At 39.3% G+C, this 21,590-nt stretch overlaps 3 protein-coding genes across 4 annotated transcripts; 1 reads left to right on the top strand and 2 right to left on the bottom strand.

The window, feature by feature from the left end:
* Positions 1-2,818: 2,818 nt before the first annotated feature.
* On the bottom strand, positions 2,819-5,901 carry LOC149033888 (zinc finger protein 862-like). The gene is made up of 2 exons (XM_089193802.1): positions 5,502-5,901; positions 2,819-4,332 (listed from the first exon to the last, which is right to left on the bottom strand). Exon 2 carries the CDS (start codon positions 4,265-4,267, stop codon positions 2,819-2,821), a length of 1,449 nt encoding a protein of 482 aa, XP_089049928.1. The 5' UTR covers positions 4,268-4,332; positions 5,502-5,901.
* A 103-nt stretch (positions 5,902-6,004) lies between these two features.
* Positions 6,005-13,101, bottom strand: LOC149033889 (uncharacterized). 2 transcript variants are annotated; one of them, XM_089194137.1, is made up of 9 exons: positions 12,080-13,101; positions 11,451-11,559; positions 11,102-11,205; positions 10,665-10,782; positions 9,822-9,895; positions 9,184-9,458; positions 8,787-9,077; positions 6,719-6,800; positions 6,005-6,285 (listed from the first exon to the last, which is right to left on the bottom strand). In XM_089194137.1, exons 2-6 carry the CDS (start codon positions 11,546-11,548, stop codon positions 9,322-9,324), a joined length of 531 nt encoding a protein of 176 aa, XP_089050263.1. In that variant the 5' UTR covers positions 11,549-11,559; positions 12,080-13,101; the 3' UTR covers positions 6,005-6,285; positions 6,719-6,800; positions 8,787-9,077; positions 9,184-9,321. The 2 variants fall into 2 exon arrangements, with proteins under 2 accessions (XP_089050263.1, XP_089050262.1); XM_089194136.1 differs by lacking the exons at positions 6,005-6,285; positions 6,719-6,800; positions 8,787-9,077; positions 9,184-9,458; positions 9,822-9,895 and having other exon boundaries at positions 9,998-10,782; positions 12,080-13,072.
* Positions 13,102-14,446: 1,345 nt separating this feature from the next.
* Positions 14,447-20,529, top strand: LOC149033890 (uncharacterized). Its single transcript, XM_089194144.1, has 6 exons — positions 14,447-14,734; positions 16,235-16,796; positions 17,874-18,092; positions 18,636-18,914; positions 19,744-19,795; positions 20,257-20,529. Exons 2-6 carry the CDS (start codon positions 16,235-16,237, stop codon positions 20,273-20,275), a joined length of 1,131 nt encoding a protein of 376 aa, XP_089050270.1. The 5' UTR covers positions 14,447-14,734; the 3' UTR covers positions 20,276-20,529.
* The last annotated feature ends 1,061 nt before the right edge of the window (positions 20,530-21,590 follow it).

Consider the following 21,590-nt stretch of genomic DNA (forward strand, 5'->3'; position numbering starts at 1 on the left):
CTTTAGGATTTGGGGTCATTTTCCGCCGTTCTGTGCTTCAGGATTTGGGGTCATTTCCCGCCGTTCCGTGCTTTAGGATTTGGGGTCATTTTCCGCCGTTGCGTGCTTTAGGATTTGGGGTCATTTTCCGCCGTTCCATGCTTTAGGATTTGGGGTCATTTTCCGCCGTTCTGTGCTTTAGGATTTGGGGTCATTTTCCGCCGTTCCGTGCTTTAGGATTTGGGGTCACTTTCCGCCGTTCCGTGCTTTAGGATTTGGGGTCATTTTCCGCCATTCCGCCATTCCGCCATCCCACCGTTCCAGCTTTTAGGGTCGCCCGTACTAGAACGGCCCTCAGCCTCTGGGGAATTCAGCCCAGTTCTTATTGACTTTGGAAAGAGCCTTAAGATTTCATCTGTTACGTTTTACCGCAGAAACGGGACCGTTAAGAAATGCAAAGGGAAAAGCTATTTAGCCCCTGAGGTTGTTAGTGAACGACTCTATGGCGTTGCCAGTGACATTTTTTCAATGGGAAGAATGCTTAAGGCGATATCGTCTTTGTTGGGTTTTTATGAAAGGGTCCAAGAATTGGTTAAAATGTCAACCAGAGATAAGCCGTCAGAGAGACCTAGCCTTTATGCTTTCTCTCGTAAGATTGCCGATGTTAAATTTTAGGTGTAGTATTTTCCAAGTCAGCAGACCTAATATCAGATAGAATCGCATCATTGCATAAAATCTCGCCTTCTGATTGGTTGACGAGGCGAGTTGTTTAGCGGGGCTAAGTGATATTGTTTCGCATCCACGTATACATAACAAATATAAGTAATGCTGTTTTCTTTTTATCTTGTTTTTATTCAAATATGTGATTCAAGGAAAATCCATTACTTGGCTCGTGAATTCCGCGTTAAATTGCACTTAAAAAGCGATATCGCACTCATCGCTTCGCGTATCGCTTTTCGCGTGCAATTAAATGCGGAATTCCCTCGTCAAGTAATGAATCTTCCTACAATAGTTTCATTCAAGGTTTAGTTACTACAATTTCAGCGATTTTAAAATGAAGGACAACTTCTTCCCCATGATTCTGCCGCAAGAAATAGTTTATGACCCAGCATACGTGAATAAGAACCTATTGACAACAGGATAATTGTAAATCCTTTTTTATCAGTTTATTACCCTTAACGTGTGAACTACATCCGATTTTGAGGGGACAAAACGGCTTTCTAATGACTGCTGGAAGGGAGAAAATATCTTTCTTAATTGGGTGTAATTCCGTGGCACATTCAGTTTCTTGGCGATCGCTGCCAAAAAGCTGTAACAGGGTTCTCAGTAGAATTTTGTACAGCCGTTGCTTTGGCAGTTACAGGCGTAACCCTAATATACACGCCCTTCGGGCGTGTAACTTGGGCCCGTAGGGCCCAAGCTGCTAGGGGGGTCCGGGGGCATGCTCCCCCGGGAAATTTTTTATTTAAGATGCTCAGAAATGCTTTTTCCTTCATTTTGGGGGCATATTTTCTCATTTTCTCCAAACAAGTTTAAGTACATTTTGTAATCTGTTCAGTGGCTTCGAACTACGGAAAGTTGAAATTATCTCTTATCAAACTGAAAACTACACTGCAATATTCAATGAAATATTAACCTGCAATAACAATGCTTTGCTTTCTGAGTTAATGGCATTCATTTTGTACAAAAATAATTATTAGGTAACCAGTCCTCTCCAAATGGGGGCACCCACTTACAAAAACTAATTCTCAAGGCCACACTGACCCAGTAACTGCTATATATCTAAATGAGAAACAGTATAAGATAGCGCAAATATTTGTTAATGAATGAATCTGAACAACAACTTTGATCTAACTCTTCTCCACAACGGCAGTGATTTACTGTGTTCTTCACTTTCTTTGTTACTATTTACTGTGATTTGTTTACTGTTTTAACTGTCATCGTCACTCTCATCTGTCCCATCCTCTTACTCACTCTCGCATCCAGTATGACAGAACTGCAGAAGCATATTCTTCAACAGTAGCGTGCTGTGATCAGCATGAATCATTTCGACCTCCAGTTGATCTTCAAGTTGCTGTATCCTTACTTCTAGTTCAGTTCTACTAGATCGATTCTGATCTACACTTGAAGCACCAGCTTCTGTTTCACTTCCTTGCACGTCTTGTCTGCTAGGTAGCTTCCTTCTCTCTTTCGCTGCTACAAACCTTGTTGAAGCTTCCTGTATGATGGCAGAAGCTTCATCTGAGCCAGGAAGTGGTGCATTGATCGATAAGTGTAACAAGCTGTCGAGCATCTTGTCTGCGAGCCTGTTTCGTAGCCTTGTTTTAATACGTTTAATTGCACTGCCTCCTCTCTCGGGCCAGGCATTGGTGACAGGTATGCTCTGTGCCAATTCTGCTAGCGAGACAAGGTTTGGAAACATGAAGCTGTAGGACTTTGAACTTGTCAGCTTTGAAAGAAGCCATTCAGTTGGCGTGGTTTTGAGCATTGTGCTGACAGTTGAATACTCCTGCTTTATCTCTAGAGCCATGAACTTGAAGTGATCCCATTCTGATTTTAACCTTTCAGTATCCAATGTAGAGCTGAAGTGGTCTGCCAGTTTGGCCAGCTTTTCCTCACCATATCTTTTGAACTCTGGTGAATTCCTTTCAGGGATGGCCTCTGGATTAAATATCGAGAAAGCAGCTATGAGTGGGATGTTGGGGAAACGACTAGAGATGTTCTTCTTTAGGTTCTCTACATAGGAAACGCAGAGACGACTCAGGAACTGCGTAGTTGCATCATTAGGTGATAGCTCGATCATTCCAAACTTGCCATTCTCCTCCATATCCTGGCTTAACTAGGCAAGGATTTCATCTTTCTCACTCACAGCTTTATCCAACTTTGCTATACAGGCAGAAATTGCTGAAGGAATTGCATCAAAACTAAGTTCCCCAAATTGAAAAGCTTTGCTGAGGATCGCCAGGGGAGGCAAAACAGCATCCATGATGTAAATTGCACCAATAAACTTGTGATTCCGAGTCTGGGTTAACAAACCACATGCTGTTGCATCTGATTCTTTAAAGAAATCAAACACAGTAATATGCGCCACAAACTCTTGCTTCATAGATTCCACTGAAGCCTTGTGTGAAAGCCATCTGGTTGCTGCTGCTTTCTTGGCTTTCTTTACTCTCTTCTTGGCCTGCGCCATTTGCTCAGTAGGAAGGAGCTTAAGAAGTTCCATTTGTACCATCACTAACTTGGCCGTTTTCTTAGGAGAGTAGTCATAAAATTTCCACACTTGATTCAGCAATCTTTCCACGGTCAGCAAGTATGTCAGTTCTTTGCACGTGTCGACACACGCCAATGCCAACCGGTGACAAACACAGTGAATGTTAACAAGGTCAGGGACTTTCTTTCGGATGTGTGCGACCATTCCATTATGTGCCCCAAGCATTACATTGGCCCCATCAGAAACACAAGACTTCATCTTCGAAATGTCAAGAGAACATTTTTCCAGGATACCTTCAAGGGATTCTGCAAGTGCTTTACCTGTAGCTTCAGACAGATGTTCTGTGTGCAAAAACTCAGTCCTGCTTTTCCCCTCATGGACGTACTTAACAAAAGTGACAAACTGTTGAAGAACAGAAACGTCTGTCACTTCATCAACAAGACAGCCAAAAAATTTGGACTTATTCACTCTTTCAGTTACTCTGTCCTTCACAACTTGCCCTAGAATGAGAAACATTTCTTGCAGTGTACCTTCCCCAGTATATGTAAAATGTTTGAGGTTTTGTAAACCTGCCCGTTCCATCAAGTTTAAAAGGGACAAAAGTTTTGTGTTAGAAATCTCTTCTTTTGCCAACCAGTAGATGGACATAAAGACTTTGTTCAATACTTCATTTTCACATTGCTTCCTTGATTCATGCTCTTTCTGGAAAGGGGAAATTTGCTTGAGATGCTCCTTTTCAATTGCAGAACGGTGCATGTCACTATTGAAGTGCAGCTGAATGGCTTGAGTTATCATTCTAACACATGGTTTGGTGTTCCACGTGTAGTCCTTGTTTCTTTTCGTACATGTATCATGGAGTCTGCACAGCAAACAAAACATCCCAACATTTTCTTGGAAGGCCAGCCACCAAACTCCAGTAGAAGGCTCATAGACGTGTAATATAATACGTGTGTATTTGCCCCTTCTGCTTATCCAACCTGGACAGTGATGATAGGATTTCTTCTTGAGGGATTTCCGATGGACAGTTGTTGCTTGGGGGACGTTTTGACAAGGGGTTTGAAGCTGATGATTTGTCATTGACCTCTATATTTTTAGAAACATCATTTGTGCCAACAGCTAATGCGTCAGTTTGCCTAGAGGTCCTGTAAAAATTATTTTACAAATAGTTTTAAAAAGCTGTAAGAAAATACTTTTTAAACTATATTAGTGTTAGTCTCTGTCTTGTTTTGAACTTTCACTATATCCTCAATTAACTTTTTGTTGTATAAAAATAAAATTGCCATTGTGCGAACAGTTAGTGCCACAAATTCTGGAATACTAATTAAATTTACAGAATTTACTCTTCCTGTGAACAGTGTTAATTTTGTAAAATTTAAAAAACGATCTCTGGCTAAAACTTTTAAAAATACGAGCTTTCGGCTGTTTGCGCTACAGCCTTCAACGGGTAAAATGATAAAAAGGTAAGAAATACTAGGTGTGAAGTACAAAGTAGGAAATTAAAAATGCTAATAACTAAGAATGTTTGTTAAAAATACTAGGTGTGAAGTACAAAGTAGGAAATTAAAAATGCTAATAACTAAGAATGTTTGTTAAAAAGAATGTTGTATTGTCCGGGCAAAGGACAGGAATTGTTGTCTGCATTGGGAGTTAACTTGGAATGCCACGCTTCTAGTGTTTTTCTTGTTCTAAAACTGCCTTTGTCAATAATAGATGCATTATCAAAGTCTATTGCGTGATTATTGGCCCAGACGTGATTGGAAATTCTTGAGCCTTTTGCCGCGGTTTTCACATTTCTGAGGTGTTCTTTCTTTCTTGTGTTGAAGGCCCTGCCAGTCTCACCAATATAACACCATGGACAGTCACCACAAGGAATTTTTTAAACAATTTTTACCCGTTGAAGGCTGTAGCGCAAACAGCCGAAAGCTCGTATTTTTAAAAGTTTTAGCCAGAGATCGTTTTTTAAATTTTACAAGATGTTTCATCCTGGCTGCGGCCCCTCTATCTTTTCAAGTGTTAATTTTGTTGAACAGACCAACTAAATTTGTCGTTACAGGCAGTGTTTATTTTTTCTAATCCCCGACGTTTTACTTGCAAAATTTAACTTGCTGCTTCTTGAGAAAGGTCACCAAACATGAGTTAACAATGCTTACTTCAAACCGGTAAACCGGAACGACCTTTACACCGGTTTACAGCGTGACAGGACACCGACGATACCCTCCTCAAATAATTTCACTATTAAAGCGAGGTCTCGAAAGTAAATAGATGAAACTGGTCTCTTTTAAATCTCTTTTGAACATACTATGACACTTACTTTGCGAAAAAGTTCAGTATCCCCGGCTGGTCGGCCTTTCGCTTTGCAGCGGCCATGTCACCTGGAAAGACGACATCTGCGAGAGGCCTGGGTTCAAATTTACAAATTCAATATGGCGGCCATATTCAACGTTGCGGAGACGTGAAGCGATTGTTCGGTCATTCTATGGTCTGCAAAAAGGCTATTCACTTTGACAACTAAAACCGAAGAAAGGTACATTGCGAAAGCAACTAACAGTCAATAGTTTACCCAGCAATTTACTCAAAAAGCCGTTCTTTTATTTGCATTTGATAGACGAATTGATCTACTGGTTGAAGCACTTTGACAACCGTAACACTTACCTGTGACACCCGTGACAGGTGTTACGGGTTACGGGTTCAACTGAGAACCCTGTGTAATGTCGTCTCAAAATCGGAGCAATTTTGTCCGTTTATGGACAAAATTAGGCATAACAGTGCTGGTCAAAAATAAAATATTTCGTACCAAAAAGTATCATAGTAACATCTTTGTGTAATTGTTTTATTCCGCCACGTTATTGAAAGAAAGACATTTTCTGTCTTTTAAAAATTGCTCATTTAAATAAATATAACGCAAGAGGAGTAGCGGTACAAAAATAGTCAAGGTGCAATCGAATCGAAAAAAGCAGATCTAACGCAAGAAAAACAATAGTGAATAGTGAATAGTGACTTTTTGCGTGACTTGCACAACTTCTTGAAAAAGACATGTAGCTCATCCAACTTGCCTTGCCACTGAACAAGGCGAGGCTCCATGTCAGCTTTAATATCTGCAAAATAGCCAAAACCTGAAATAAGACCTGAGAAAGACTGTAATGAGAGGCCCTATATGTTATCACATCATTCAAATAACTGTTGCAAGTAAACATTTTGTTTTCCTTGGGTAAATATTTTTGAGGAATTAAAAACAAAAAGCTCCTTTTGATGTGGCTAAATATCATTTAGGCAAAGTTAAACTGGAGCAAAGCTGGTCAGTGGGTTCACACTAACCTTTAAGGTACCAGCTCCTAGGCTCATCATTAGCAATAAGTTTAATTATTTTAATATTTTCCAAACTCATTTTCCAAAATTTTTATATTTCAGCATAAAACACTCAATAAAGTCATATTATAGTATGGTAAACCTTCTTTAGCCAGTGAGAAAAAATCAGAACTTGTAACCAAAGAAAAAACAAAGTGTTATTACTACTGTTGTTCTACAAACCTGAGCCTTCCAAATCAATTATCTCAGTATGTGAACCAAAATCTCTTACAAAAGTGCCCTTGCTTAAAGCTCCTGAAAAGTACTTAACATTTGGAAAAATGCATTAATTACATAACATTGTGCTACCATACTATTTGAAGAAATGTTCCCTCACACCAATTTCATTGTCTTAAGAGAATGCCTGCATGTCTTTATGCTACTTAAAGGACAGCACTTTCTAGAAAAAACTGAACTGGGTTACAGTCACTCATTAGCAACACTAGGTTACACTGCACCCATGGATGTGCCACCTAAAGTGCAGCCTATGTTAATTACCTTTAACTAAATAAGACACTGGGTTACACAGCACCCATGGGTGTGCCACCTAAAGTGCAGCCAAAGGAAGTTACCTTTACTAAATACAACACTGGGCTACACTGCACCCATGGGTATGCCACCTAACGTGCAGCCTGTGTTAATTACCTTTAACTAAATAAAACATTAGGTTATACTGCACCCATGGGTGCGCCACCTAAAGTGCAGCCTATGTTAGTTACTGTTTACTAAAGAAAACACTGGGTTACACTGCACCTATGGGTGTGCCACCTAAAGTGCAGCCTATGTTAATTACCTTTAACTAAATAAGACACTGGGTTACACTGCACCCATGGATGTGCCACCTAAAGTGCAGCCTATGTTAGTTACCGTTTACTAAAGAAAACACTGGGTTACACTGCACCTATGGGTGTGCCACCTAAAGTGCAGCCTACAGTAGTTACCTTTAACTAAATAAAACACTGGGTTACACTGCACCCATGGGTGTGCCACCTAAAGTGCAGCCTATGTTAGTTACCTTGAACTAAAGAAAACACTGGGTTACACTGCACCTATGGGTGTACCACCTAAATGCAGCCAAAGTAAGTTTCCTTTAACTAAAGAAAACAATGGGTTACACTGCATCCATGGCTGTGCCACCTAAAGTGCAGCCTATGTTAGTTACCTTTAACTAAATAAGACACTGGTTTACACTGCACCCATGGGTGTGCCACCTAAAGTGCAGCCTATGTTAATTACCTTTAACTAAATAAAACACTAGGTTACACTGCACCCATGGGTGTGCCACCTAAAGTGCAGCCTATGTTAATTACCTTTAACTAAATAAAACACTAGGTTACACTGCACCCATGGATGTGCCACCTAAAGTGCAGCCTATGTTAGTTACTGTTTACTAAAGAAAACACTGGGTTACACTGCACCTATGGGTGTGCCACCTAAAGTGCAGCCTACAGTAGTGACCTTGAACTAAATAAAACACTGGGTTACACTGCACCCATGGGTGTGCCACCTAAAGTGCAGCCTATGTTAGTTACCTTTACTAAATACAACACTGGGCTACACTACACCCATGGGTGTGCCACCTAAAGTGCAGCCTATGTTAATTACCTTTAACTAAATAAAACGCTAGGTTATACTGCACCCATGGGTGTGCCACCTAAAGTGCAGCCTATGTTAGTTACCGTTTACTAAAGAAAACACTGGGTTACACTGCACCCATGGGTGTGCCACCTAAAGTGCAGCCTATGTTAATTACCTTTAACTAAATAAAACACTAGGTTACACTGCACCCATGGGTGTGCCACCTAAAGTGCAGCCTATGTTAGTTACTGTTTACTAAAGAAAACACTGGGTTACACTGCACCTATGGGAGTGCCACCTAACATGCAGCCTATGTTAGTTACCTTTAACTAAATTAAACACTGGGTTACACTGCACCCATTGGTGTACCACCTAAAGTGCAGCCTATGTTAGTTACCTTGAACTAAATTAAACACTGGGTTACACTGCACCTATGGATCTCTAACTATAGAAAATTCTGTGTTACTCTACACTTTAAGGTGTGTTAACTAACAGAATCAGACATGCTAAAATTAAACAATGGTTCACACTTCAATCCTGAGCTCACCTATATTCCTACATGCAGTAGCTTTCAGTTAATGGAGCTCCATTAATTTCAAGCTGCTGTGTGATGGAATTAGTCATAAGATGGGCAAATTACATAGGAGACTGTAGCAATTAAAGAAATACTCACAGAGGTATTTGATTCCTAAAGCGCACTCCAACGGATCGTCTGGACGCTGTATGAACTCAATGAATACACATTACCAATGATCTTGACTACATGATGTTAAATCAAGTTGCAAGTATAAAAATAATAGTTGCTTCTTACTAACATCAACACGAGCCTGGTAAAATGTAACTCTGTTAAGGATCAAATTTTTTGCCATATTCACATCTTCATACGGCTTCTTGAATTTATCCAGTGGTAGGGCAAGTTCTACAATTTCTTTAAGGTGTTGAAGGATTTCCCAATCTGTTGGACCTGAAACACAACAGCATGAGGGTAAATTAAAAAAGAAAAAAAAAAGATTTTACCTAAGACCTATGGAAAACATCTCTTGAAAACATTATTTTAGGAAATGTCTTACCAGACATTGAACTGACATGGATATTCTGCTTTGTAATAACAGACTGTTGATCTGACTTCTTCTTTACTGAGATGCAATCGCCATGAAATGACTCTGGGCCATAGTTTTTCAAGGCAGCATTGGCCTCTGCTAGGGAATCTACCCTGTATGCAAGAAGACCAATGGATGCCAACAACTGTTCAGTGTTGCGCATCTCCATATGGAGAGCACAAAGTTGAATGTTGCAAAGCTCTTTGTCCAAAAGAAAAACCAGATCATCTCATATACCAGTTGATCTACAAGACAATTTCAAAGAATGATTGATTTTCTGAAGCAATGAATTATTTCATGTTTTTCTCTAAAAATGTTTTTCTTTTTCTTTTTCAATTACCAAACTATGAGTACTCCTTTCCTGACAGTATGAAAACAATTTTTGGCAACCTTCCAAGTTTGGCAAAAGATCCTGAATGAGGATTTTAGTTTACTAGCAACAATTTAAAAAAAAAAAACCCCAAACTACACACTTAATTTCAGTTCATGCTTTAGTACAAGTCATTTCCCCATGGCTTACAAAATTCATTTTGTTATGTAACAGTAAGAAAATCCCCTTTATGTGTTTGAATGTAATTTAATATGACAATGATCAAATGCCTACACACCTTCCCATGTTGCATTTGCTTCTGAGGCAATCCAGGCATGTCTCATCTGGAGCAACATCATGGCATTTGCAACCCTGACAAAAACAGGCACACTATCAAATAATTTATAATTATAATTTCAGATAGAACTACACATTTATCATGCTTCCGATTATCTTCTTCAGAGTTCATGCAGATTTTTGGATCCAAAATTCAAGACTTTTCCCAGACCTTTTTTCCAAAACATCAATTTATTTTTCCAGACTGAAGATGGTCAAATAGGTGATCAATAGAGATCTTGAAAAATGCAGAAACCAAGCTTCTTTCATGATGCACTGCAAATGTACAATAACCATGGTGCAATTGTGAAACTTCTCATTCTGTGATTGAATGTCTTAGCTACAGGCGAGATTGAATTGACCACAGGGGAAAAAAATGAACTTATTAAGCACTTTTTGTAGCTATAAAAAAAACTCCAGACTTGAACTATTTTTCTAGACATTATCTTCAATTTCAAGACTCTTTCCAGGTCTGGAAAATCAAGACTTTTCCAAGAATTTATGACTCTGTGTGAGCCTTGTTCTTTTTACAGTACATGTATTCATACTTTCAGTGATTTTTAAATGTTTTAAAAGCAGAATGACCTTTAGAGAAGTACTTTACAACTTTTTTTGACTGAATTAAAGCTACTTGATGTTTCTATCACTCACTAATTATTTTCCCAAATATTGGCAAATATCAAAGTCATCTGAAATCACTGTAAAAAAAGTTGATGAACTGATGCAGCACTTTTATGTACCTCAACTTTAACAGCACAAGTTGCAGTTGCCCCATACTAATTTCTATATCATTTGAGTACTTTACCCTGATAGCATTGCAGATGAAACAGAACTCGACACTGACACCTCTATACCACCTAACATGAATGAAGCATTCATCTTCTTCACCAAAAGAAGTACCAAGGTCTTGTAGTCCAGTACAACTAAGTTTGATAACAGAAATGGGAAAGCAAAAGTTAACATGCTAAACTTTCCAGGAAATTAATCTCTAATGTATCTAAAGAAAAGGGTAGTCAAATCAATTTCTGACGTAAAATAGTAATAAATTCCAGGTTTTATTTCTTGCTGCTGCAGTTAAACCTTGAACATGTTTTACAATATAAAAAACTAGTTTGACTACTGCTTCAATCTAGTTCTAGTCAGACTACCAACTGGGTAAAAACACAATAAATTTCTATAAATAGTATCATGAACAAGAAGTTGACTTTTAAAGCAAATTCCAAGACTAACATTGATTCTTACCCAGAAATTCAACGGTGTAATGTCTACCATCAACTGTCATTCCTTTTTCCTTTAATATTTTCTTCTGGTGGTTGATGTCCTCAAAAAGAATCTTGAAGTTGTCTCTGTCAACAAACAAAAACCAAAAATCTATACAGTCATTATTACATTTAGTGCATTAAAGCCAAATTAGGGATATTGATATCAATCCACTTAGATCTCAGAGTGGATACATGACCTGGTGATATTGCAACTGAGTGGGGCTTACAAAAATCTGTCATTGTGTTATTTAAGTTAAATGCACATACAACCACAAGCATATTCTAGCCAGAAGGTAGTAAAGAGTTCAAGCAAGTTGCAATTCACAAACCTGTCTTCTTTACAGTTGGCAATTGTCAATGTGTAGACTGATTTTGCACTTTGCTGGCTATATACAGCACCATCACGGGGAAAAATTCCAAACAACATGTGAGCTCTACCTGCAAAACAATTTTTTACACTAAATTAGTCAAGACAAAAACTGCACCCTTCACCAACCCATTTCACCTTAGACATTATTATAATAACCACCTTCCATACAAAGAACTGCTTGCAAGGCCAAAAAAATTTAACAGTTATAGTTATTTTGATTTGGAAGTACAACACACACACACACACACACAAAATATGTGGATGATTATCATACGGCTTCCAGCATATTTCACCAGCTGAAAAAGAGCTTACCACTGGCTGAAATTGCTCTAGAAAACAGACCTAGGGTAATTTTGAAGACGCAGTTGAGTAAAACGCCCGCTTAAGTAATAAAAAAAAGCCTGCTTATCTTTTCCTGTACAAGGCTTCGCTTACGAGAATAACTGAATAAAACAAAAGAAAGAGCTGCTGTAAACATTGAGGCTCGCGATGGAATAGTTCTTTTTTTGTTCTTTTATTCCCTTAGCCGGGGCGCCAAGTATGAATATTAATATACCGACGTAAGACCAACGTAACTAAACATCTTACCCCTGTCCTTCTGAGCCCTGTGATGTTTATCACGGATTGCCACGTTTTCGAAGAAACTCTCGCCATCGCCTGGAAAAGGACAAGCTTCCAATCAGGAACTCTCAGGCACGCCACGTACTTCGACATTGTGTCGTCGCCAACTAGCTCTTCCACACTCCTCTTTACTCCCATTTTTACAGCCATCTCTTCGACAATTTCATTGACGATGGCCTTCGCTTCTGGGTCGCCAAATGCGCACATGTTCGAAAGTACCATCGTCAAACTTTCCCTGTTTCTTTCGCACACGTTATGCACGTCCTTGATGACGCGACTGCTTCGCTGCTTCATCAACAGCACCTTTTCTGGAGTATCCAAATCTTCCTTTTCGCTGATCTCCTTTAGATTTGGGGAAACATTCTTTTTTTCAGCTCTTTGCGAGTTTCCACTGTTTGGGGGTGTCATGGCCACAGATGATGTCTTGTTCGTTGGTGTCGTTGACATTTCCAAGCATCGTGAAGCACGTGGTCGTTCTTTGTTTGCTTGGCCTTCATTTTCTTCGTCGATAGACATTTTACTGAGATCTACTGGGTTCAGCAAATCTCTCAGCTGCGAAATGAACTCAGAGCTTTCTGAAGAGGAACGACGAAGCAGAGTGGTTATCAACCCAAACGAGGAACAGACAATTTCCGTTGCATTAGAGGACTTCTTGTTCGAGTAATGGTGGCCATCTAGCAGCCGAATGTGGGCACTGTCGATTCTTTGAAAATCGCTTGGAAAACTGGCGACAACAGGCGACCGCTTAAAGTATTGCGTCGGCGTTGATCCACAAACTTTCGAACTTAGAATGAACTAAGTCAATTGTGGACTTAATTCAGGGCTGATGACCGGAGTGAAGGGCGAGAAACCCTTCCTTGGTGCCATCTCTACTACTACTGAATCACGCATTTGAAATACGAAACTGCAAAGCAAAGATAGGCGGGCAAAAACCATGACATTCGAATATCGACATAGTAACATTATCCAGCTGCTAACTCGAGAGTGTTGATAATTTAGGTTAGTCGGCCCATGACATATTTAATGAGATTAAATCAAATTAACTTCGGGATTATCACACCTGAAAAAGACGACCCCAGCGGGCTTTGGGGCGAAATACTTCATCCAGCTCCTCCAGAAATCAGCAACTCTGTTTTGGGCGCTCCTGAGTAATTGTCGCGGTGGTGGTCCACCACCACAACCAGAACCAGAGGAAAGAACCAATCCGCGACAATTACTCAGGAGCGCCCAAAACAGAGTTGCTGATTTCTGGAGGAGCTGGATGAAGTATTTCGCCCCAAACTTGTTACCAAGGAACAAGTGGTTTCGCGTGCGAGATAACATCCAGATCGGTGATCTTGTATTGGAGCTGGACCCCAAACACAAAAGATGTGAATGGAAAATGGCGCGTATTGTAGGCACATATCCTGGAAACGACGGACTTGTCCGAAAAGTGAGAATCAAGACAAGAGACGGAGAGTATGACAGACCAATTCACAAGTTATGTCTCATAGCCACTCAAGACGAACTGAATGCGGATTGCTCAAGCTAGTCGATAGTAGAAATGGACTCTAACACCATTTTCTGACACTTCTTTATTGAACATTGAACACTTAAGCCATTATAGTCGTTGCTCAATTAGAACTAATTATTTAGACCTAATTTCCGCACTGGGGCGGAGTGATTTGCATTTCTCAAGCCGTTTGTCATTTTTTTGTGAATATTTAATTATCTTAGTGCAACGCGGCAAAAATAGATCAGGTGACTAATTATTTAAAAACCTAGAAGTTCGTTACGCAACTTACATTTCAAAAGTGTCACCACAGATCGCACTTCGAAGCTTACTAGCCGCATATGGAACACAAATTGTAAGTATAATATTTTTCCCGTCGCTTCAACCGAAATCGACATGTGTAATAACCTTCTTTGTCATATTAATTTAATTTTTCAGTTGACTATATTACTACAAGTGCAAATAAATTCCATGTACGGTCATGTACGCAAAAATCAGTTAGTGGTGAAATCTTCAACGTAAAGTAGCCCTTCAATCACAGGAGCGAATCAGCTATATAAATAAACTTATTTATATTAAGTCCGCTGCTCTTCGCAGTCGTACTGATCGGCACTGGTATCGTCAAACCAGCTAATAAGCCACTGGTACTGAGTATCTTGCTCAACAACATTTTAACCCCCGATGATGAAACCCTTTTACTTCCTGCTGCCAATTTTTCATGCCGTGTTTAATCAGCTGCTCATTCACTTCATTTTAGATTCGAATGCGTTGAAACTTTAGATCTGCTCGCAATCATTCCGAAATCCTCTCAACATCAGCTAAAACAGAAAAGTTACAAATAAAAAGGCGTGGATATCGTTCGCACACGTACTCACTGGAGCAAGAAATTCCTCTTTGGAAATCGTTCTGTAAATATTCCAGCCTTAGGGCTAGAGTTGGATTGGTTTGAAATTTCTGTTTGTCGTTTCCTTAGCGACAAAAAGGCTAACGGTTATAAGCCCGATTGCTCTTTTATTTTGCAACAGTTTCAGGTTATTTTATCCAACAGGGAAGGCTTTCTTGATCTCGGCGACATTCACTATAGCCAGTTGATCGCAAAACCGTCTATATCAGTGGAGATCAGTTGCAAGGTATCGATCATCGTTTTAACTCTTTGTTTCTATTGTTCATTTAGTGTTTATGGTGAAAGGATGTTCGCATTCAGAAGGTCGAATTTCGTCGCTTTGAAAGCAGTGAGAATGAACTCAACATCCGTTTTAATAATTTCTTAACGACTCACCAGTCTTCTTTATTTGATTTTGCGGCTTAGTAATTTTTAACACCTATCGGGTGTGCATTTTCTCGCGCTAAAACGAACTACTTTCCAATCTTGAATCATACATTCTTAACTGAAGTAAACACTTTCAGCGAAACATCTTGAGCGTGAAACTGCAGATTAACTATCAAGATCTATTCTAAATCATGTATTGTTGTGATTCAAAAGATAGGGTAAATAGGGAGTGAAAGAGAACCACGAGGGCGATGGCAACAAGAACGTAGCGAAGCAAATGATCTAATGAGCAAAACAAAAGCAAAACACGTGCGTTTTAAAACTTTGTACATTTCTTAGCCGTCTCATACGGAACAAAAACGTGAAATTCCCAACTTTTACGCTCTCTTAGCTAGAAACCTCGATAGCAATTAATTCAAGTTTTACATTGAATTCAACACTACATTCACATGTTATGCAGAAGTGAAGATGTCGTACCGTCAGAAACGGTTAACGCATCGAGCTATTGGCGAAAATCTTACAGAGAAATAAGTTACGTTTTTCCACAGGTTGCTGTAATTACAACTTAAACTCTCTAATCTTGTAAAACCGCAGACTGAGAGTGTATTTGTTCCTCAGCCAGCCTACAGAGCGTATTTTCAATAAAGACGTTCGCTTTTGAACTCAATTTTAATGGCGACTGATAAGGGCAATTCATCGCACTATTGGCACGCATTGTGATTCTGGAAGATAAGAGACCTCTCTCAAGTTGGCTGTCTGACGCAAGTAAAGACCCAATACTCTGTTTACTTGAAAACGAGCTCCATTTCCGAGTAATTATAGTCCTGGGCCCAGTTGTATAAAAGCAGATAACGCTATCCGACGGATAAATCGCCATCCGGCGGATACATCGCTATCCGGCGGATAAATCGCTATCCGACGGATAAATCGCTATCCGGTGGATAAGTGATAGCAAAACGTATAGCGTTATCCACCGAATAGAGTTTTATCCGGTGGATAGCGTTATTCAACCTTCGAACAATCAGGGTCTTCTCTTTCTCATAAACAGACCGAGTCGCTGTGTCTGTAGCTCGAGGCGGTAGACAGATACCGCCACGCGAGAATAAATTTACCGCTTCTCTTCCCATGTTATTAAAATTACGCCAAAGAGGTATTCTAAAGCCAGCAAAACAAAACCTCGGTGGGCGTCAGTCAAACTAAGGTGTTAATATAAAAAAGTGGATTGATCCAAAGACATAGCTTACAACTTCTTACCCAAATCTATTTGTAAACATTCGCCTCTTGTTCGCTATATTGAATTTTTCTCTCTGTGTTTGTTATCATGAGTTAATTGCAATGCCATTTGCTTTCGCTTTGACAGATGACTTTCCCTCACCGCCTAAAGTTTGTGCTATTTTTGATATGTTACATGCAACATGCACAAGCTTGTTTATCAACATGCTCATGCTTTTGTATGGCGGCAAATTCATCCATGATAACACGGGCAAACCCATCCACAACAGCTGTTCCTACAATGTCTGCAGTAAATATAACAGCGTCTGGTACAACCAAGTCATCAAGTGCTGATGGGAATATTACAAGTGCCCCTGTTACAACATCATCTTCCATGCAACATGCACATGCTTGTGCATCAACATGCTCATGCTTTTGTATGACGGCAAATTCATCCATGATAACACGGGCAAACCCATCCACAACAGCTGTTCCTACAATGTCTACAATGGTTGCAGATAATAAGACGGCGTCTAAAGATGAGACGTACACCACAGGTACCCCAATGTCGGCGACAACAAAAGCGTCCGCTACAGCCACAGTACTACCAACCTCAACAACTCGCGTAACAACCAAGTCATCAAGTGCTGATGGGAATATTACAAGTGCCCCTGTCACAGTATCACCTTCCATGTCCACCATACGTAATGGTAAGAGACATTTTTGTATTCTTTAAAACTAAGAACAACAGAATGAAAGTTTAAAAGTATGGGGAAAGGTTTGAATTTGGGTTTCTAGGGGCATGTTCCTCAAGAAACTTTGTTTAATTTTTAATTTTTGGTTTCTTTCTTTATTCTCGTTTTCTATTTTATATAATTTCATTTTCTATTTCTGTGTGAAATTTTCGGGATCAGTACCTTTTTTTTTTTTTTTTTTATAAAACCCGTGATCGGGCGTTGTACTGAATTATTATTTCATAGCTGTTCATACATTAATTAAAGAATAAACTGCAGAAGAAGGCCTAGTATGGAGAATAGACGACCCCAGTCCCTCACGAGATTTTTGCTGACAGCAATGACAGGTTACTAGGGATAAAACAACATGAATTTTTAAATCGTATTTGTCGACGCGGACGAATTAAACATTTTAGGAATAAAACGACAAAAGAAATCAAACCAAAGAGGTAAATCTGAAACAAAAAGAAAAAAGAAGAGGATTAATAGCAATGGAGAAGATTAACACAAATTACATAATTGAAACGTTAAATTGCCTGATAAGACGTATGGCTTTGTTGAAGTGAAACAGAATTTTACGTACCTTGAAAAAGAACACTGGAAACGTGTAAATCTATGTGATAACGTTTCCCAACGTCCGTCTCAGGTTGTTGTTGTTCAACTCTAGAAAAGTTGTTACAAATCATTCATTTTACAAATAGGAGGTATTACAGTGTAATAAAACCGACAGGAAAAATACCTTACACAAATGGAGTGCTTTTGGATTGAGTGTTTTGAACCCAAAACTAAAGTTATCAGAGAGGGCCAATCAGAAGAAAGGAGAAATACCTTTCAGAGCCAATAAGATTCAAAATAAAAACAAGTTAACTGACTAAAGCGCGAGCCAAAGTCGTGATCGGCTTTAGTTTTCGATCGTTGTGATTGGTTGAAAAGGAAGCCCCGAGTGTTTTGGACCAACCTTAAAACGAAGTAAAGCAACCCATCGCCATCTCGGATTACTTTCGCCATTGAATTGATAATTGCTCAATCTTATTAAACAAACTGATTGATTAGATGCTGCCACAACATCTGCAAAGGCTGTAGTTGACAATACAGCGTCTAAAGATGGGACGTCCACCACAGGAACTCCAATGACTGCGACAAAAAAAGCGTCCGCTACAGCCACAGTAGAACCAACCTCAACAACCCACAATACAACCAAGTCATCAAGTGCTGATGTGAAGATTACAAGTCCCTCTGTCACAACATCATCTTCCATGTCCATTCCTAATGGTAAGAGACATTTTGTAGTCTTAAAGAATTTGGGTTTCTGGGGACATGTTCCTCAAGAAACTTTGTTTTAATTTTCAGTTTTTCTCTCTCTTGCTTTCATTCTTTTTTCCACGTTTTCTATTTTATATAATTTAATTTTTTATTTCTGTGTGCAATTGTCGGCATAATTACCTCTTTTTCTTAAAAAACCGTAATCGCGCGTTTAATTGAATCATTATTTCATAGCTGTTTATACATTAATTAAAGAATGAACTTTACCAGGAGGCCCAGTTTGGAGAATAGACGGCCCCAGTCTCTAACGGGATTTGTACCGACAGCAATGACAGGTTACCAAGGGTAAAATATAATGAATTCTTAAATTGTATTTGTCGACGCGGACGGATTAGAATTTTAGGTATAAAACGAAAATAGAAATAAAACCAGAGGTAAATCTGAAACATAAAGAAAAAAGAAGATTAACACAAATTGCAACCTTGGAACTGTGAAGTAGCTGCTGTGATTAACAATACTGTGTATATTCACTTGGCAGTTATATATTTTTAGCGTCTTTCAGCATAGGCACCGAGTACTCGTCACCAGATTGCGCATCTTGCAGCATTGGAGGAACCATCACAGTGACCATGTCATGTAGCATCAAGATGTCACCTAACGACGATAAGAAATGTGACAAGGACGAGTTCAATAAAACCAGCTGTGGTTACGTTACTATGGTCGATAAAATGTACAGCTGTGCTGAAGTGAAAAAGAATTTCCCCTACTATGAGAATAAACACTTGAAACCTGTAAAACAATGTGATGACGTCTGTCCAGCTTCCGGCTCAGGTTGGTCTAGTTTAACTCTGACAACAATTGTTATAAATCATTCATTTTACAACTGGGAGATGTTACGGTATAATTAAACCGACAAGAAAAAATACCCTTTTAAAATGGGGTGCTTTTGGATTGAGTTTTGGAAAACCAAAACCAAAGTTATTACTAAGGCCAATCAGAAGATAGGAGAAATACCTTTCACAGCTAATAAGATTCAAAGTAAGAACAAGCAAACTGCTTAAAGCGCGGGACAACGAATGCGACGAAGTCGTGGTTGGCTTTAGTTTTGGATCGATGTCAGTGGTTGAGATAGTAGACCTTGAGTTTTCTAGACCAATCACAGAACGAAGTAAAGCAAACCCAACGCAATCTCGGATCACTATCGACATTGAATTGAAAATTGCTCTATCTTATGAAACAAAACAATTTATTCAATTTTACTATTTCAAGGGAACAACTCCTAAACAACACAGTCTACAATTAATTGAACTTGAGTCCACTACTAACGTAACCTTCAGTCACCACAGAAACAAACTCACAGCCAACCGACTGCTACCGTAAAATCTCTTCTGAATCTCTCTTGTAGCAACCACAAGCAAAGTAATTTTGAAGCTTCCAGTACATCATTATTGTAGTGCTTAATAGAATGTTCTAGAAAGTTCGCGAGAGTTACATCAACATGCGACAGGAACCACACTGCAGGACAAACAAGCAAATATCCACTGATATTCTCTTGAGGACGAAGCAGTTCAAGAAATTTCTACACACTCTGTATCTCAAGTTACTCTCCACCACAGAGATCCTTGAATTTAAATTCAATCTGTCTTGTTCTTTTCTCCAGTGTTGTCCGCTCACCTCGTGTTCATTTTCTCATCTGGTATCACTGTCAGCCTGTAAGTACTTATCATTTACGCAATATTTTATTAAACCCAGCTTAAGTTCTTCAATCAAACAATGCCACTATCCGACATTATAAGTCAATGTGATCTCGTAACAAGAATTCTACCACAGGACCTCTTAACTGCTTCAGCTGTTATTTTGTCTTCAACAGACATTTCTGATAAAGATCAATAAACTTTACTGGTCACAATTCCATACACCTCAAAGAAAATCCAAGTTTCCCTAAAAATCCGTGCGAGAGAGGAAGAAAGAGGACCCTGGGAACGAGATTGAAACACGCCGTATATCTTAACGGCCATGTTAGATGACTTCACGTCTCAGATTTCATAATAGATTAGTCCTTCCCCCACACTGTACCACAGGTAACCCAGCTTGTCGAGTCCCAGAGCTAAGTAGGACTGGAATATGGCATGTAATTTCAAATAAGCGCTAAATTTTAAATTTTTTTTCGCAGATTATCGCAGACTCTGTGATCCACCAACCTTGAAACAGCTGTAGTTGCCAACACGATAAATCAACTCCATTTCAGTTTTTCAGGAGTAAAGCCGTAGAAAAAGTACACTTGTATTCAATAGAGGCTTAGTAGATACAAGCCAAGTGTTTGTTGTAAGAAATGCTGATGCGGAAAGTAAAGTATTTCAGTAAAGGGAATAGAAAACAGTACTGACATGAATAGAAACAGCGTGTTGATAGAGATTGTGTAATCAAATCATTTTATTGATGTTTATTTACTTAAAAACGACGTTGTTAAGATACGTGACTTACGATTCGCATTATCTTCTTGGCAACTACGACTACAAAGTGAGGACAGAGACAAAGCTGATGCGATTTCTCCCGCTGAGACAACAATCCTTTTCTCCAGCGAGTTTTCATTCAGAGGAGTTGATGACAAGAAGCGCTAAAGGAGTAAAAGGTGCTACGAACTTCATCGCCATGTTACAGATGCACTAATGCGGTTGCTAAATTTGCAGCTGTTACCGCAATATTTCTTTTGTTGAGTGAGATATGTGACAGAAAGAAACTTTTCTGAAAACGGCAACTTTATCTGTTTTGGTTTGGGCCTATCTCCGCGAAATGAAACTAAACAATGAGAATTTCAAAATTACCCCTGTTGAACCACGATGGTGTTGCTATGGAAATATTGACTTTCCCATTCTTTTACGCATATGAAATTTCTCGTACGTTACAAGCATGCGCACTCATTTTGCCGCTCTGTCTTTTTATGCGTAGTTCAGCTGCCTTTGTTCTATTAAGGTTACTCAGAAGTTTTGTAGAACGGTTCTACTTATCAAAGGAAAAAAAACCCGGAGTGTGTCAATTTATCATTTAAAGAGCTAGTGTGAAGAAGAAGAGTTTTGGGAATCCTTGCTTTAGCTACCATGTGCTATGAGCACTCGCCTTCTCCGAATTTAAAAAGAGCGTTGATAGAGAATACATTGGCAGAGAACCCAGAAGAAAATAGAGACAATGAAAAATCACAAAATTGTTCATAAGCTGCAACTTAGAAATAAGTTAGAGTACTATCGCTTCTTCCGCCTTTCTCACCAGAAGCCTGGTATTTTATTGATTGAAATGTTCTGGAGGTGAGGTGGCAAGCCGGTCAGGTGGGATACAACGAAGGTCGCCCCAACCCCCTCTCTTCCACAAAGAATGCGTTTATGAAGATCTGAAATCCTCTCAACAGCGGTTAAAACAGAAAAGTTCGAAAAAAAAGGCCTGGATATCGTGCGCCCACGAACTCACTGGAGCAAGTAATTCCTCTCTGGAAATCGTTCTGTAAATATTCAA

The sequence above is a fragment of the Pocillopora damicornis genome, chromosome 14, assembly GCF_964200805.1.
Source record: "Pocillopora damicornis chromosome 14, jaPocDami1.2, whole genome shotgun sequence".
Taxonomy (NCBI): domain Eukaryota; kingdom Metazoa; phylum Cnidaria; class Anthozoa; order Scleractinia; family Pocilloporidae; genus Pocillopora; species Pocillopora damicornis.